Source organism: Myodes glareolus, chromosome 18 (genome assembly GCF_982192425.1).
Source record: "Myodes glareolus chromosome 18, mMyoGla1.1, whole genome shotgun sequence".
NCBI lineage: Eukaryota > Metazoa > Chordata > Mammalia > Rodentia > Cricetidae > Myodes > Myodes glareolus.
The window spans coordinates 9796035-9815082 of record NC_142043.1 but is presented as its reverse complement, the minus strand read 5'-3'; the positions used below and the strand labels follow the sequence as shown (position 1 = coordinate 9815082).

General features: G+C 44.5%; 1 protein-coding gene across 2 annotated transcripts; it reads right to left on the bottom strand.

The window, feature by feature from the left end:
* Window positions 1–2272: 2272 nt before the first annotated feature.
* Window positions 2273–19007, bottom strand: LOC125407679 (triggering receptor expressed on myeloid cells 1-like). 2 transcript variants are annotated; one of them, XM_087897915.1, is made up of 5 exons: window positions 15093–19007; window positions 14796–14988; window positions 14224–14553; window positions 4807–5188; window positions 2273–2665 (listed from the first exon to the last, which is right to left on the bottom strand). In XM_087897915.1, exons 2-5 carry the CDS (start codon window positions 14851–14853, stop codon window positions 2530–2532), a joined length of 906 nt encoding a protein of 301 aa, XP_087754041.1. In that variant the 5' UTR covers window positions 14854–14988; window positions 15093–19007; the 3' UTR covers window positions 2273–2529. The 2 variants fall into 2 exon arrangements, with proteins under 2 accessions (XP_087754041.1, XP_087754042.1); XM_087897916.1 differs by having other exon boundaries at window positions 14796–14869.
* Between the last annotated feature and the right edge of the window lie 41 nt (window positions 19008–19048).

Below are 19048 nucleotides of genomic sequence, written 5' to 3'. Positions count from 1 at the left end.
ATTTCCTCTCCTCAATACTATATGTCTGACTTCCTCTGTGACTGTCTGGCGAACTCACATGCCTCAGATTCTTCCCAGAGTTCCTATCTCTGCCCAGATTCCCATCTATTCTTTCTTGTCTAGCTATCGAATGCTCAGCTCTTTATTGAACCAGTTGAAGGTGTTTTAGGCAAGTGAGGCAAATCCCAGTGCACAAAAAATTACCCCAACAGTTTTCCTATCCAGAAATTTCTTACCTGAGTCTATATCCTGTAGTGTTCACCCTATGCTTTCATATAGAAAGTTTCAGAGTTTTGGATTCAATATCAAGATGTTTGATCTGTTTGGAACTGGTTTGCATGTGTGCAGAGTGAGAGAAGAATCAGATTTCATTCTTCTACCTGTAGATAACCAGTTTCCCCAACACCATTTGTTAAAGATGCTGTCTTTTCTTGAATGTATGTTTGTGGCATCTTTGTCAAAACCCAGGTGGCGATATGTGTGTGGACTTATATCTAGTTCCTTATGCGAGCACCATGCTGTTTTTAGTACTATGGCTCTGTAGTATAGCTTGCTCTTAGCAATGGTTATACCTCTGGCTGTGTTTTTATCGTTTAGGATTGTTTCAGCTAATCAGGGTCTTTCACGCTTCCATATGACTGTTTATTCAATTTGTGTGATGGGCTACACTGGACTTTTGACAGGGACTGCATTCAATATATAGATTGATTTTGGTAAAATGGCTGTGCTCACCACGCGAATTCTACCAATCTATGTGCACAGGAGGTGTCTCTGGTGTCTTCTTCAATTTCCCTGTGTTCTAACGAACGCACGTGCAGGCAGTTCTGTGAAAGTGCTTGTGGAGTCCGGAGCTCAACTTTGGATGTCATTCTTCAAGCCATCTGCTTTTTTTTTTCCAGAGTCTCTGATTAGCCTGGAACTTGGTAAGCACACTAGGTGTCTGACCAACAACACCTAGGAAACTACCTATATCTGCCTCTCAAGATGTAGGTTTAATGCCTGCTGCACCCTAACCAACTTTTCACGTGGTTTCTGTGGGTGGAACTCTGTTCCTCAAGCTTCCGTGACAAGCACTGCACCGCCTTTGCCTTGACTGGACCACAGCATCCTGCTTGGCTTTTTAGACAGAAAACAAACCTCCTGAGATGATTGACTTCTGGATCAATCCTCCAAGACTCGAGCCAGAGCATCAAGATAAAGTGAATTCCATTGAGGCCTCTCTGAACAGACGAGACTGTAGGATTGGTAATGCCCTGTACCTCGTCAGTGCTGCCCAGGGAGGGATTATACAGAGAGCCATGTTCACAGGGAAACGTCCTTCTGTGATAGAAGCATGCTTTAAGACTTGGGATCTCTTCACGGGAGTCGGGGAAAGTCTCCCTGCCAGGAATGTGTTTTCCCGACCTGAGATGTGTGGAACCGCCACTTCTCAGCCTCTGACTGCGATCAAGTGAGCTGGATGCTATGTGGTGAGATGTGTTTGCTCTCGGGAAGCTTAGGATGAAGTTGGTCCCAGGCATTGTTGAAGTAGGATGAGCTAACTTCCATCCTTTCCTCACCCAAGGAGATAGAAAACAAGAAAATGCCTGTGTGTCCCAGAATCAGCACTGGGGCCACAGGGCACCTGGAAGGAGATCTAGAGGTGAGAGGGAGGTAGAGGCACACTGGGGACAGCCTCCCCAGCCTGGGATGGGGTCCTGCCTCCCACCATGCCTGCCCTGTCTCAGTCCAGAAGGAGGACATTCAGCTGAAAGCAGAGCCCTGGCTCTCCATCTCCCTGACTTTGGAGCCCTTCTACAAGGGAACTCTGTAGCCTCATTCCCACCAGGAGGTGGCGGCCTGCTATTCCTATGGTCTCCCTATGGTCACATACACCTCAACCTTCACAGGCTGCCCTGAGGAGTCAATGAGAAAAACACACATGGCATGTTGATGCATGTACTGATCCCATCCTCCGGACGCCATCTCCTCTTCCAAGAGTTTCCCAGACAACGACATCCAGCATAACTTGATTTCTTTCTCCCAGTTCCATAATCCTTAAGACAGGATCTTTTCTTCTTGGTCCATGGTTGGGAGTGTTCAGAGGACCACAGAGGAAGACAAACCTACATGCCTGATTCCCAGAGAGGAAGGCCCTAGAGGACAGGAGAACATCATAAGTAGGGCCCTGCCCTGGTGGCTAGAGTTGCACCATCCAAGGGAAGGACAATGGGAGGGAATAGCAGTAGTCATCCCTAAACCTCACGACTCCCACAAAAGGTGACAAGGAGGAGCACGGGACTCTTTCTTTATTTCAGGCTAATTCATCCTTTCAGGTGGAATAGCCAGGGGGTGCTAGGCACCGTTATTCCTTTTCTCAGGGTACAGAGTACATACTCAAGATGATAGATGGACTGAGGGGAGTGGGCAGGGCCAGCAGGGGAATTCTGATCTTAGATGTCATCCATGATTACAGGCTCACTTCATGTCACAGTCCCTCCTTAGCCCCTCCCTCACCCCCAGTTCTTCTGAAAAGGACATGGCTTAAAATCAAAGGCCACTGTTGTGTGACTTCATGGTCTGTCCTCCAAATGACCTCCATGTGACAACAAACAAGACAGTGAAGATAAGGGTCTTATTGAGGAGTCCACAGACCACAGGAACAACAATGCTGGATATGGAGACCCTGCAGAGAGAAGAGATTGAAGGTTGATCAATGACTCCCCAAGCTGCCAAGTCTATGGAATTCTTCCCCATCCAATCTGTCCAACTTAGATCCTCCCTTCAGCCTGTGGGAAAGTTTAGATGCAGTTTAGATGATCTCTTTCTTAAATAACCAGTTAGAAATGTGTTTGCAGGAGGGTCTAGGGTTCAGGTTCCGGAGATGCATAATCAGGAGTTCATTCAGGCATCTTGGACTTCTGTGTGGAGTGGCGTCAGATCCACATCTAGGGAACCTGACCCCTGTTGTCCCCATTCTCACCTGTTTCTGGGGACAGTGTCCTACCTTAGTCTTCATTGTCCCCATTCAGAAACCAAGAAGAATCCAACCTTACTGAACACCCCACTGCAGAGTTGTCATGATTTTAGCAAAACGAACTCTAAGTTCCAGGTAGACAGCAGTAGACATAAGAAAGAGGCCCATCCAGGAGAGAGAGAGACAGAGAGAGAGAGAGAGAGACCTCTGCCTGACCTGGGCAGATGGGCCAGTTGGTGAGGACATGGTGCTCTACATGGTAGGACACAGGGACAAAAATAGTAGGTGACAATAAGTCATACAGAGGCCACACTGAGTACACAGAGTCTTCGAAATTTCTGCTACTTTCCAGATTCCACTTGGTGAGCAAGCCTTTAATACTTGGACTTTTGCACAATCCATCAGATCCAAACTTCAGCAGCAGGCAACGTTTGAACTCACTGACTTGACATACATGCCCCTCTTTACGTCACTATTGCAAATCAGTGTGTCTCAGGATCTACCTTCATCCAAATCCTAAATTAGAGGAATAAATTGTTTCCTTCATCCAAGCTAATCTAAGGTGCTTCCTCATAGTCTTGTCTAGTCGTTATTCATGGTTATCACACCTTAGCATGGCACTAATTCTAATTATTCACCTGACATCATCTTCCCTGCTAAGATTGCCCTCCAAAATCAGTACCTAGTTTCCACCATTGTAATTTCATTGAATGTACAATTTCCCATCAGCCAGAAAAGCACAATATTTGTCTGTTATTAGTCATTGACATTGCTTTGAATTCTTAAAAGTTGTATCTTTATTTTTATTCCTGTGTACGTAATGGTATGTGTGTGCAGCTTTGTGCATGTGAGTGCAGTGACCACAGAGGCCAGAAGAGGGAGGCAGATTTCTTGGAACTGGTTGTATAAGCGCCTGTGAGTTGGCTGACAAGAGCACTCAGCACTGAACCTGGTCTTCTGTAAGGGCAGCAAGTTCTCCTAACTGCTGAGCCATCTCTCCAGTCCATTTTTGTTTATTTATTTTTGTTTTTTGAGACAGGGTTTCTTTGTGTAGTTCTGACTGTCCTGGAACTTGCTCTGTAGACCAGGCTGAACTTGAACTCAAGAGATCCACCTGCCTCTCAAGTACTTAGATTAAAGGTGTATACCACTGCTGGCTGGATAATCTCTTATGTTTAAATCATTTATCTCTGTACAGTTTTCATGAGCTTTTATGCCACTCTGCATATGGTCACATGTATGGGGCATCGTCTGAATATTATAGTTTGTGGATGATTCATGGCACATGCATGAGGCAGTGCTACTGCAGGCTGGCCAACCTGAGTCCAGCATTTTAAAATGTTCCTACTGGGGCTGCGTGTGCAAGTCAGAGCATGGGCTAAGGATGCATGAGGCCTTGGGTTCCATCTCCAGCACTAAGAGTACAATATTATTATTAAACTACATGTGATGCAGAATGAAATAACCATGAACATGAAGTAAGCAGGCCTAGTAAGACAGTGTCAATCAATTCATCCAACCATTTATTCCAGTGTCTGCCATCTATTCCACCATCCCTCCATACACGTCCGTCATCTATCCATTCATATATCCTCAAAGGGATAAAGGGACCCCTTTCTTTCAGTCCCATAGCCTGGCTATGAAGAAAGGCTTCATCATATGCTGTTACCTTCCCACACTTGTCACAGACGGGAGCCTCCTCCTCCTTAGCCTCCACCTCTTCCCTCCCTGGGAATTTCTGCACAGACTTGTCCGCTCCTGCTCCAGCCCACCACAGCTTCATTCCTCATCCTCTCAGCACATGGACCAGGAGATAAAGGGTGTCCAAACCAGGAACCCAGAAAACATACCTGGGAACATTTGTCACATTTGTGTAGGTGACTCCAGGGTCAGGAGAAGAGACAGCAGTTATGGATGGGGTCATAGTCCTGTTTCTGGGCAGGTATTTTGTGGTTATCAGGATGGGAACTTCAGTTGGGAGTATAGTACTTATGATGTAAGAAGAGACAGCAGCTGTGAATGGGGTAAAAGTCCTGTCTCTGCGCAGGTATTTTTTGGTTATCAGGGTGGGAACTTCAGTTGGGCGTATAGTAGTTATGATGTCAGAAGAGACAGCAGCTGCGGATGGGGTCATAGTCCTGTCTCTGCGCAGGTATTTTGTGGCTATCAGAGTGGGAACTTCAATTGGGTGTATAGTAGTTATGATGTCAGAAGTGGACGCATCTGAAGAATCTGCGAGAAGACACATGGTGTAGAGAGATAAATGGACAGACATGTAATGGACAGAAGATGGATGGATGGACAGACGGATGGATGGATAGATGAGCAGGAGAAGAGAAGTGAACTGGGGAGGGAAAAGAACATGGCTATTTAAGAAGCAAGGATGTTTTTACTAAAATCCAAAGAAGTCAGCCTGAAGCAGAGACAGAGACAGATGAGTGGAAGGAGCAAAGGAGGAGGCTGGAGAGGCGTGAAGGAAAGACTCCTTGGGCTGTCTGAGCTGCGGAAACCTTCTCCTCTGCTGCTGGCCAGCTCTGCACCTCCCCCTTCTCCCCCTTACAGCTCTCTCTGCCTCTGTAAGTCACGTCTCTCTAAGGTGTCCTTACTGCTGTACTGCATGTGAGCCTCAGCCTGGGCTGGGCACAGACTCCCTGCTCTAGGAAGGGAGGCCTGCTTCTCTTTTCTCTGCCATCCTTGATCATCCTCTATTGCTACTGACGGTGTAGAGCCCAGCAAGGCACCAGCTCTTCCTAGGTGTATTCAGAAATCCATAGGGGGACTTGTAAGTGCATTGGTCCCTACTGAAGTGAGCCTGGACACTTGTTCCTCATAAGCAAGTGTCACTTCAGGTTTGCTGAGCCAGGGTCTGCATGAAACAAGGAGTTCAGGTGGTTCATGACCACAGGTTTAGAATACACAGTTTAGAATACACAGTTTAGAAGCCCATTTGGGGGGGCACCAAGGGCATCTTGGGAGGAGGAGAGTAGATTGCAGGAACTTCCTAAGGAGACAACTTCTAAGCAGAGATTTGGGAAATGGAACCCACTTATGTTCCATGTCTACGGATTGCCCTTTACTTAACCTTACTATCCAAAGGGAATTCATGGATAGAACCCCAATGACCATTGTCCTGGACTGGACCTCAGATGAAGATTCAGGGAGAAAGCCAGGCTTCTAGAAACCCTGGGCTCCAGTGCATCCTCCTGACCCAGCTCCCTCTCCCCTCCCACAGCTTGTGCTCTGCAGCCTGAAATGTCAGCTGAGCTCTGGAAGAAATGCTTTTCAAAAAAAAAAAAAAAGAGAGAGAGAAGAAAAAGAAAGAAAGAAAGAAAAGAAAAACAAAACAACAAAACAAAACAAAAAAACTGGAGAAACCTTTGCAGGACCAAGGTCAGGCAAGGAGTGAACCCGAATCAGGGACATTTACAGAAACTGGACTGAGCAAGCGACGTTGGCCAGATCAGGCCTGAGACAGCAAACTCCACAGGAGTAGGTACAAGGTGGCAATAGCTAAGGGAGTAGGCTGTAACCAGAGACCTCTGTGGGTCTGGATGTGAGTCTGGGACCTCTGAGGGAGTATGTAGGAACCAGAGACCTCTGCCAGAGCAGGTCCAAGGCTCAGCAGAAAGAGCCCCAAACAAGCAATCTCTGGAGGAACAGGCCTGAATGACCCCTGGCATTGTAGAGCAAACTCCCGGAGCGCCAAGTGACCTCCAGGAACACAGAGTGACTAACGGGGTGACTGGAATCTTGACCCTGACTACACCACGATGAGCAACCTTGTGAGCATTGACTCTACTGGCACCTGGAAGATTGATCACCAGGGTCACAGACAGCACTAGCTACACCAATCAGAGGGAAAGATGGGCAGACAAGGTAAGAACACATGCAACATCACAAAGAACAACACGACACCAATAAAAACTAGTGACCCTACAACAGCAAGACTTAAAACACCAAATATAGATGAAGCAGAAGAAAGTGACCTCAAAAATAACTTTAGGAGAATGTTTGAGGCCCTTAAAGAGAAAATGAAAAAAATCCCTCAAAGAATGGAGGGAAAGACAAATAAAAAATTGGAAGAAATAAAATTTCTTTAGAAAAGAAAAGAAAAGCAATCAAACAGAAGAAAGAAACTATTTAAGACTTGAAAACTTAAATAGAGACAAAAAGAAAGCACAAATCGAAGGGATTATAGAAATGGAGATTATGAGAAAATGGTCAGGAACTACAAATGAAAGCATAAATAGCTGGATACAAGAGATGGACGAGAGACTCTCAAGCTCTGAAGATACAATAGAGGAAATAGACTCACCAGTCAAAGAAAACATTAAATCTAACAAAAACTTAACAAAAAATATCCAGGAAATATGGGACACCATGAAAACACCAAACCTAACAATAATAGCTATAGAAGAAGGAGAGGTCCAACTCAAAACTACAGAAAATGTATTCAACAAAATCACAGAAGAAAACCTTTCCAACATAAGGAAGATATGCATATGAAGATACAAGAAGCTTACAGAACACCAAATAGGTGAAATCAAAAAAAGTCCCCTTGCCACATAAAGATCAAAACACTAAACATCCAGAATAAAGAAAGAATAATAAGAGCTGCAAAGGAAAAAGGTCAAGTAGCATATAAAGACAGACCTATCAGAATTATACCAGACTTCTCAAAGAAAAAATAAAAGCCAGAAGGTCTTGCTCAAGTGTTATGCAGACATTAAGAGACCATGGATGCCAGCCCAGACTACTATACCAAGCAAAACTTTCAATCACTATAGAAGGACAAAACAAGATATTCCATGACAGAACCAGATTTAACCAATACCTAGCCACAAACCCAGCCCTACACAAAGCACTAGAAGGAAAACTTCACCTAAGGAAGTTGGCTACATCAACAAAAACACAGGCAATTTATGATTTCACAGCAGCAAATCCCAAAGAAGTGAAAGCACACGTAGAATAACATCGCTGACAAAGAAAACTAAATTAACAGGAGATAGCAATCACTGGTCATTAATATCCCTTGATGTAAATGGACTCAATTCACCTATGAAAAGACCCAGGCTGACAGATTGGATCTGAAAATGTAACCCATCCTTCTGCTGCATACAAGAAACACACCTCAGCCTTAAAGACAGACATTGCCTCAGAGTAAAGGGTTGAAAAAAAAATTTTCAATTAAGTGGACCTAGAAAGAAAGGTGTAGCTATCCCAATATCTAACAAAATAGACTTCAAACTAAAATCAATCAAAAAGACAAAGAAGGACATTTTATATTAGTCACAGGAGAAATCGATCAAAACGAAATATCAATGCTGAACATCTATGCCCTGAATACAAGGGCACCCTTATATGTGAAAGAAACACTTCTAAAGCTTAAATCACACATTAAACCTCACACACTAATAGTGGGATTCTTCAATTCTCCACTCTCAGCATCAGAAAGGTCTGTCAGACAAAAAATTGACAGAGAAATAAGGAAACTAAAAGATGTTATTGGTGCGGGAGAATTGTTTGTGTTCTGTCAATAATGTTTTACATAAATGCTGATTGGCCAGGAAGGAGGTGTAGGAGGGAAAACCAGAAAGGAAGTAGAAATGATGCAATGAGAATAGGAGAATTCTGGGAAGGAGAAAGCTGATTCCTCCCACTCCTGCCCAGATCACCAAAGCAGCAGGATGTGATCTGCCCCACTGAAAAAGGTACTGAGCCACATGGCTAAAATAGATCAGAATAATGGGTTAAGATAAGTCATAAGAACTAATAAGTAGCCTGACCTAATGGGCCAATCAACTTTATAGCTTATAGAGATCTCTGTGTGGTTGAATTTGTCTGGGACTTGTGGCTGTGGGGAACTGGATGGGACAAATACCCCAACAAGCAGGGCCCCTCATGTTACATGTTATGACTCTAATGAACTTAACCAAGATCTGTAGAACATTCTTTCCAAACATAAAAGAATATATCCTCTCCTCAGCACTTCTCAAAAACTGACCACATACTAAGGTAACAAAGCAAACCTCAACAGATACAAAAATTTGGAATAACCCAATGTATCTTATCAGATAACCATGGCTTCAAATTAACACCACTAATTCCAGAAAGCACACAAACACATGGAAATTAAACAATGCTACTCTGAAACATCAATGGGCCAAGGAAGAAATAAAGGGAGAAATGAAAGATTTCATAAAATTCAATGAAATGGCCATACAACATACCCAAATTTATAGGACATAATGAAAGCAGTGTTAAGATGAAAGTTCATAGCATTAAATGCCTACAAAAAGAAGCTGGAAAAAAAATCGCACACTAGTGAATTAACAGAACTTTAGAACAAAAAGAAGCAAACTCACCCAGGAGGACTAGATGATAGGGAATAGTCAAAGTGAGAGCTGAAATCAACAAAATAGAAACAAAGAAAACAATACAAAGAATCCATGAGACAACGAGTTGGTTCTTGGAGAAAATCAACAAGTCCTTTGTCCAAACTAACCAAAATCAGAAATGAAAAGGTGGCAGAGCAACAGACACAAAGGAAATACAGAGAGTCATTAGGTCACGTTTCAAAAACCTGTAGCCCACAAAATTGGAAAATTTAAAGGAAATTGAAAACTTTCTGGATAAATAGCACTTACCAAAATTAATCAAGACCAGATAAGCAAATTAAATGGACCTATGACTGCTAAAGAAATAGTAACAGTCATCAAAATCTCCCAACCAAAAAAAGGCCAGGACCAGAGGGCTTCAGCTCAGAATTCTAAGATTTTCAAAGAACAAATTGTTCCACACAAGAGAAACAGAAGGAACATTGCCAAACTCTTTTTATGAGGCTACAATTATCCTGGTACCTGAACCACATAAAGACATTACTAAAAAAGAGAATTATAGATCAATCTCCCTCATGAACATTGATGCAAAAATACTCAATAAAATACTGGCAAATCAAATCCAAGAACACATCAGAAACATCATCCACAATCATCAAGTCAGCTTCATCCCAGAGATGCAATAATAATTAAACATATGATAATCTGTCAATGTAATTCATCATATAAACAAACTGAAAAATAAAAACCACATAATCATCCCATTAGATGCTGAAAAAGCTTTAGAGAAAATTCAACATCCCTTCATGATGTTGTAGATCTTGGAGAGTGCTACAGAGATTTGCATGATGAGTATGGATCTTGGTTTATTGATACAAATTTAAGGTCAATTTTTTTATAGTGTGTATATATATTTATGCTCTTGATTAAGGTATTGTGTTTGTGTAGCTCATTTAAAAATGTAATGTAATAGATGTCATCTGTAGTAGTCAATTTTGGAGTCATGTTAGTTATGTTTCTAGATGTACAGAGATGTAATTCAAATGGATAGGCCGTCTTCAAACCTTTCAAAGACTACAGAATATAGCATTTAAAATGTTAAAGAACTTAGGACTTTTTATGACAATGAGACATATCTGCTACTGGCAGTACCAATCACTTCAAGAGGATGATTGGCATAAAACAGGCTTCTTATAGAGTTGGTTAGCCATTTGAGCAAGAAACTACTCTTGCCTGGATTGCTTGGTGAACTGGACATATAGAATCCACAGAGAAATGACTGCTGAACTTGCTTAAAGTGAGACCATCCTTCAGGGTTCCTGTTTCATGAAAAAGTCTGCAGGACATTCTGCAGGATACAGAAGAAAGTGTAACAAACTGCCAATATAGACAGACCTGTCTTTGAAATTTTCTGCTTCATGAAAAAGTCTGCCGGATACTATGGGCCAGTAGGCTGAAGATGGATGCCCCAATGGTACAAAAGAACTTTGGGTGACTGTCCAGGTAGCGAGATGTCTGTCGATTTTAGAGTTTTGAAAGTTGCTTACAATGAACTTATTGTTTGCTTAGGTAATATATTGTTCTGGAGTCTTGATGGAGTTGAAGAATTTATAGTTATAGTTTTCCTTAGTTATGATAAAAGATAAAATAGATATAAATATGGTAGCTGTAATTCTTGCATGATAGCTGTTTTGTTATATGTAATTTTACTATGCTAAATTTGAAGCCTTCTTTTTTATTTAAACAGAAAAAAAGGAGGTGATGTGGGATTTCCCTCTGTATGCTGTGATTACCATTAATGAATAAAGAAACTGCTTTGAACCTATAGCAGGGTGGAACTTAGGTATGCGGGGAAAACTAAACTGAATGCTAAGAGAAAGAAAAGCAGAGTTAGAGAGAAGCCACGTAGCCCTGCTGGAGACAGATGCCAGAATTTAGGAGGTAAGCTACTGCCACATGGCAATACACAAATTAATAGAAATGGATTAAATTAATATGCAACCATTGGCCAATAAGAAGGTAAAGCTGATGGGCCAAGCAGTGTTTTAAATAATACAGTTTCTGTGTGGTTATTTTCAGGGCTAAGCAGCTGGAAACCAACAAGCAGCCTCTACTGACAGGGAAGAGTAGGGATACAAGGAAATTACCTAAACATAATAAAGACAATATACAACAAGCCAACAGACAACATCAAAATAAATGGAGAGAAACTCAAAGTTATTCCACTGAAATCGGGAACAAGAGAAGGTTGTCCACTCTCTCCTTATCTATTAAATATAGTATGTGAGGTCCAAGTTAGAGCAATAAGACAACAAAAGGAGATCAAGGGGAATCAAATCAGAAAATAAGTCAAACTCTCACTATTTGCTGAAGAAATGATAGTTTACATAAGTGATCTCCAAAAAAATCTACCAAGGAACTTTTACAACTCATAAACGCTTTCAGTAATGTAGCAGGACACAAGATTAACTAAAAATCAGTAGTTCTCATCAGTACACAGATGATAAAGGGGCTGAGAAAGAAATCAGAGAAACATTATCCTTCACAATAGAAACAAATAACATAAAATACCTGGGAGCAACTCTAAGAAGACGAGTGAAAAACATGTATGAAAAGAGTTCAAGTGTTTGAATAAAAAAATCGAAAAGACGCTAGAAAATGGAAAGATCTCCCATGTTCTTGGGTATGTAGTGTTAACATAGTAAAAATAGCTATCTTGTCAAAAGCAATCTACAGATTCAATGCAATGCCCATCAAAATCCCAGCAAAATTCTTCACAGACTTCAAAAGAATGGTACTCAACTTCATATGGAAAAGCAAAAACCCCAGGATAGCCAACACAATCCTGTACAATAAAGGAACTTCTGGAGGCATCACAATCTCTGACTTCAAACTCTACTGCAGAGCTACAGTACTGAAAACAGCCTAGTATTGGCATAAGAAGGACAGGAGGACCAATGGAACTGAATAGAAGACCCAGATATCAATCCACAGACCTACAAACATCTGAGTTTTGACAAAGCCACAAAAAATATAAAAAGGAAAAAGTAAAGCATATTCAACAAATGATGCTGGAATAACGAGATTTCAACACACAGAAGAATGAAGATAGATCCATATCTATCAGCATGCTCAAAACTCAATTCCAAATGGATCAAAGCCCTCAACATAAAATCAAACCACACTGAACCTCACAGAAGAAAAAGTGGGCTGTACATTTGAAAGAATTGGCTCAGTGTTGGGGGCTGTGAACCCAGACCCTGAATTTCCTGTAAACAACTTGTTATGCTTGCAGCTGCTCTGAGCAAAACAACTTGTTTTTCCTGTGTTTGTAGCTACACTGAGCAGGAGCCCCTCAGGAGTTCCTGATGGCAGGGGAGCAGTTTCTTGCAGGGGAGTGGTTTCTCGTGGGTTTGGCTAGGGCGTGGCTATCAGTTAAGGATCCCTATATAAGCAGCTCTGGTACACAATAAAGTGGGCATTCTTGTTTCAAGGATGACCCATGTCTCTGTCTGTGTGTCTTTGGTGTCTGTATTCTGTCAATCATGTTTTAAATAAACGCTGATTGGCCAGGCAGGAGGTGTAGGCGGGAAAACCAGAGAGGAAGTGAAAATGATGCAAGGAGAGCAGGAAAATTCTGGGAAGGAGGAAGGACTTCTGCCCAGACACTGAAGCAGCAGGATGTCAACTGCCCCACTGAAAAAGGTACTGAGCCACATGGCTAAAATAGATCAAAAAAATAGGGAAATCAAGATGTAAGAGTTAGCTAATAAGTAGCCTGACCTAATGGGCCAATCAGTATTATAACTTACAGAGATTTAAATGTGATTTTTCTCTGGGACTAAATAGCTGGGGGACAGGGCAGGACAAGAGCCCCAACAAGCAGGCCCAGCCCCTCATGTTACAGGACATGTGCTCAACTATGTTCACAGCAGCATTGTTATAGGCAGAACCTGGAAACAACCTAAGTGCCCCTCAACTGAAGAATGGATAAGGAAAATGTGGTAAATAAACACAGTGAAGTACTACACAGCAGAAAAAAATAATGACATCTTGAAATTTGCAGGCTAATGGACGGATCTAGAAACAACATTTTGAGTGAGGTAACCCAGACCCAGAAGGATAAATATTATATGTCCGTACTCATAAATGGCTTTTAGACATACAAAGAAAACTAGCCTACAATTCACAATCCCAGAGAACCTAGACAACAATGAGGGCACTAAGAGAAACATAGATAGATCTACTAATGTACATGGGAAATAGAAAAAGACAAGATCTCCTGAGTAAATTGGGAGCAGGGGGACCATGGGAGAGGATAGAAAGGGAGGGGAGAGGAAGGAAGGGGAGCAGAGAAATGTGTATTGCTCAATAATGCATTGCACGAGATACACAGGAGACTCAGGCCACTACAGCAGCCTCTGGGCCAACTTCCCAGAGCTCAGAGGTTCTCAGTCATCAAGAGCAGATCCTGGACGAGGACCGCATCTCCCAGCCTTCCCTCTAAGCCTCATATGCCTCTCTGTTTAGCTGTCTCCTCTTGGTCCACATTCTCAGTGCCTTCTCCATTTGCCCTCACGTCTCTCTCATGTGATGGAGCCTGCCATCCCTGGAGAGAAGGTTTCTGATGGGATTGCAGGGAGGGATGTTTGGGAGTGGGCAGCTGTGACAGCTGGAGGGAAGAACAAGATCCTTCAATGAACAGAGTTATGTTAGCAGCAGCAGCAGTGTTTAGAATAACTGGTAAATACTACCCAGAGACCAGCAAACCTGGGTTCTAGGCTTGGCTCTGCCCTGAACCAACAGGTGGCCTTGGGGAGTTCTTCCCTGTACCCCAGTTATCAGCTATTAGAAGTGATGAGAGTCCTCTCCAACTCTGGAGCCTGATTATCAGGAAAGCTGAGAGCCACATAGAAGGGGGAAGCTCACCTCTTGACACCACCAGGTGGAACCTTCTGAGAACACCGATTATTCCGAGATTGTCCAAGAACCCACAATAATAGCGACCCGAGTCTCTCACTGTGAGTGCAGTCATGTTGACAGTGAAGAAGTGAGAGCCAGGATAGTCCCGGATGGAGAATTTTGGCCGCCAGGTATCTGTGCTGAGACTGGACACTAACAGTTTACAACGTTCTGTTGATGTTTGCTGACACCACACCTTCATCAAGTTGACTTGTTGGCTGTGAGAATACCGGCATTCCACAGAAAATGTCTGGCCCTCCACTGTTTGAAATAACTCTGTATTCTCTGCCCCAAAGCCTGGGAACACACACACACCCTTCAGGTCAGAGAGTCCCCTAGTCTCTCCAGCAAGGCTAGGAGAGGAGCTCCCTTCTCAGGCAGTGACCCTCTTTGTGTCTATTCTCAGAATATGTCTTAGAGCCGGCAGCTCACTACAATACTCCACGTGTTCTGCCTTCTCAGCCACAGGAACTCATTTTGCAACCCCTTCCCTCTCCTGTCCCTGGTTCCTTCCCTCTATCCTTGTCCCCTGTACTAACCTGAGGCCAGGAGCACCAGCAGGATGGAGGATAGCAGGTATGTGGCCTCCCAGGCCATAGGTCCTCTTTTCGAGCTGTAGGGGAGCAAGCAGGGAAGGAGACAGGGATGCTCTGAGGAGAGGAGACCAGGTCAGGGCAGGGTCCAGGCAGCCCCCACAGCCAGTGTAGTGTGAACTGCTGAGGAAGTCGGGACCTTGGAGGACAAGATGGAAGCTGAGCAAAGCCTGTGTGGCCCTGTGGCTCCTCCAGCACAGGCTCTGGTTCAAGGCTTCTGTACTGAACTAGATAAAGACTCACAGAGATGTTGTAGTCTCCTGCCTCAGAAGACCAGGGTGAGAAATGCTGATGAAACCCAGGAAGAAACTATAGTGAAGTTAAGAGTTTTGCTCATTTCTCCTCAACATGCCCACAATTCCCCCCACTTCCTCTTTAGCCTCAAGTTTCTGTTTTCTACCCACATCTGGCTCCCACTGAAGGCAGGTGACAGAACCAGAGACCCTTTAGAGACCGGGCTAGAACTCTAAACCAACCTTACTCTCAGAGGTCAGATCTTTCCTGATTGGCCCACCTGGGAACCAGGAAGTTCCATGTGGACTAGAGGGGATGAGGAGAAGGGGGTGGACATGCATTCTCAGGAATGGAAGAGCAAGGGGGTCCTGATTAGTGTGGGAAACCCCAAATCTGGGTATGAATGGAGAGAGCTCAGAAAGGAGGAGGGGAAAGGGGAGCCCCAGCCTCGTGTTACCCCCATATACCCAGCTTCCCAACATGTCACAGTCACTACTAATGTCACTTGAAAGACTGTACTCATCAAGCATATTTCAAAAATAACTGTCACAGGACAGCAAGACGGCTCAGCAGGCAGGGACACTTGCTACCAAGACTGATAACCTTGGTTTGATCTCCATGGCCCACATGGCAGAAGGAGAGAATCAACTTCCAAAAGGTCTTCTCTGACTTCTACATGCGTGAAAACTTAAAGTAAATAAATAAAATGTTATTACATGAGCTCCAAGAAATCACTAGCTACAGGCTGTTCATAGTCAGCAGATGAGCAAGCAGAGAACCAGGCATGCTGGTGTGTGATGCCAATCCTAGACCTTGGGAGGTGGAGACTGGTGGTTGTGAGGTCAAGTTCATCCCTGGTTATACAACATGTTCAGTCTGGACTACATGAGACCCTGTCTCAAAATAAACAACAAAACAAAAAATTAAAATACTATAGGAACAGGGAAGCTCCTTTAAATAACAATGTTGTGTAGCAGCTGGGGTGCCAGGGGACCAGGGGTGACCCAGATGGCACAGGACTTGAGAAAGACTCTGGGGAGGAAAGGGACAGATGTGTGCGGCTCTACATGCAGTGAGGAAGCCCAGACCCCGTGTGAGGAGGTCTGAGAGGCAGGGGAAGCCTTTGACCAACCTGGCACAGGGTGCTAAGACTTTAGAGAGCAGTGTCAGTCAGTGGCGAGGCGGGGTGTCTAGGAGGAACGTGGGCCATGGGAAGGTGGCTTTCAGCAGCTGAACTGCTCGCTGAGGTGACATCTCCTCCTCACCCCTCCCAGCATGGAGTAAGAAGTCCAAGGATGCTGAGTGCAGACTTGGCAGCATGCATCACTGAGAGCAGAGCAGGCATGCATCTGCAGCCATGCAGAGGGCACAACTGTGGCCCAGGGTTACTTCACCTGCTCCTTCTGACCAAGAGGGTGAGCTTTGTACAGGGGTGCCCAGTCTCTATGGCCCTTACCTCAGGAAGTGGTTACCTCTCCATGCAGCTCACAAAGTGGCCAGTAGCTCTGAGGCCTGGAGAATGTGTGGGTGTGGAAGCCTCAGGGCAGGATGGAGAGTGTGGTCTCCTGTGCTCTGAAGAAGAGAGGCTTCTCTGAACGACGGTGGGGGAGAAAGCAGAGAAGCCATGAGAGCAACCACACAGAAGCGATGACTGCAGGAGGGACTGGAACACACTGGTCCAGGACAGGAGGCTGAGACAAGAGCTGTGGGTGACCACCTTGTGGGGAACCTGGAAAGGGGGCCGTGAGGGGGTCACTGGGACCACAGACAAGTCAACAGTCAGGCTCCTGTAGGGGAACAGGAAGCACGGCCAGGCTCTGCCAGGACACTGAGGTCCGGTCATCAGTCTGAGCCAGTCTTTCTGTTCTCAGCGGGGTCTTAGGTGTTCAAATACGACACCCTGTTAGTGTTGTTCTATGACCTCCAGTTATCCATGGTGAGGACCCCAGGATAAGCAGGTATTATAGTTTTGATGTGAGACATTCCCTCTCCAGCGTGTTTGCACACTTGGTCCCCAGCTGGTGGTACTGCTTGGGTGTGGGTTCCCAAGCCAGATGAGGGACAGTGGAGAATTGCCCATACCCTGGACATCTCTCAGAGAGCACGGCAGGAGTGTGGTCTCTACCTACCCAATTCAAGACTGGGCCTAATCGAACTCCATAGAGACAAAAGCTACATCGTGATAAAGTCAGTCTCATTTCTGTGTCCTGTCCTTCCTCCCCTCCCTCCTCTAAAGAACTGGCTTTTCAGGGATCATGTGACCAGCAACACAGTCTGCTAATCTGACTGGAATGCTCAGAGGGCCCAGTCCTCCACTGCAGCACTTCCTTCCTTGACTTCATTTTCCTTCTCCCCTGTGCCCACAGATAGATAAGCTGGCCCTGCCATTTTAATAGACCTGTCCTAAGAAACAGTCTCCAGGGCCCTTCACACCCTTTGCACTCACACCGAGACCCTGCTCCCCGGCTCCTCTGGATCCTGGGACTGCCAGTGATGGGGGCAGGCGGCCCACATTTGGGACCCTTGTGGAACCTTTGTGGGTTGGAGTTTCTTCAGAGAAACTGGGTCACTGGAGTCAGGCTTGGAGGTTGTATAGTTGGGTCCCACTTTGTGTTCCTTTTCTGCTTCCTGGGTGCAGAGGCAGTGTGACTAGCCAGCCTCCTGCACCTGCCAATGTGTCTTCCCTGCTGAGATGATTGTACCCTTCTGGAACTATGAGTCAAAATAAACCCTTAAATTGTTTTGTTAGCATCTTTTACCATAGCAACAAGGAAGTAAACAAAACCCAAACAAATGGCAAACCAAAGAAACCATGCTACTGTGACACACACAGGCCACTATAGTGAGAGCCATGAGGAGCACACCCGTGAACACACCTGTGAGCACACTATGAGCATTCATGTGAGCACAACTGTGAGCACACCCGTGAGCACATTCATTAGCACACCCATGAGCACTCCTATGAGCACAACTCTCAGCACACATATCAGCACACCTGTGAGCACAACCATGAGCAGACCTGTGAGCACACCTGTGAGCACACCTGACAGCACACCTATTAGCACACCTGTGAGCACACCTGTGAGCACTCCTGTGAGCACACCTGTGAGCACACCTGTGAGCACAGCCGTGAGCACTCAGGCCTTCTGAGTTTCTCTATGTCATTTACAAAACTGCAGGTAGAGACAGCACCTACCTTGCAAAGTCCTTGAGAGGATTTGTGAGATACTGTATGGAGAAGTTTGGTGCTCAATAAATATGAGATATTAATATTCAATGTAAAATCATAGTGGAGACATAGATCAATCGGTAGACAACTTACCTAGTATGCAGGAAGTGCTGGTTACAAACTCCAGGGTCACATAAACTTGGCACGGTGGCACACACCTGCAATTGTAGCACTCAGGAGGTGGTGGGAGGATCTGAAGTTCAAAGTCATCCTTGGCTACCTGAGAATTCTAGGTTTTTACTGAAAATGTTTATCTCTTTTCTCCAAACAGATCTAGGAAGGGAGGTATGACATCTTTAGTGATTATTTGTTCTTAAAGGGGACCTCATCAATTTAAAAATAAAATCTCATAGTTAAGATGGGGGCCACAAGCTGTGATGGTGTAATCCCCATACCAGATATGCTGAGGCAGGAGTATTGTGGGTTTAAGGCCAGCTTGGGCCGCATAGTGAGATCCTGTCTCAAAAAAACCAAACAAACAAACAAAAACAACAAAAACTATAACAACAACCCCCTCCCCCGCCCCCATACACACAAAACCCAGGTATTGGGTTCTGGAGAGATGGTTCCATGGTTAAGAGAGAGTACGATTCTTACGGAGGACCCAAGTTCATCTCAAAAACCAATTAGCAGCAACCCAGCACCAGGATCTAACGCCCTCTTCTGGATTCCTCAGGCTCCTGCACACTCACAGGCATAGATACCTCTGCCTTCTGGATGCACATGATTTAAAATA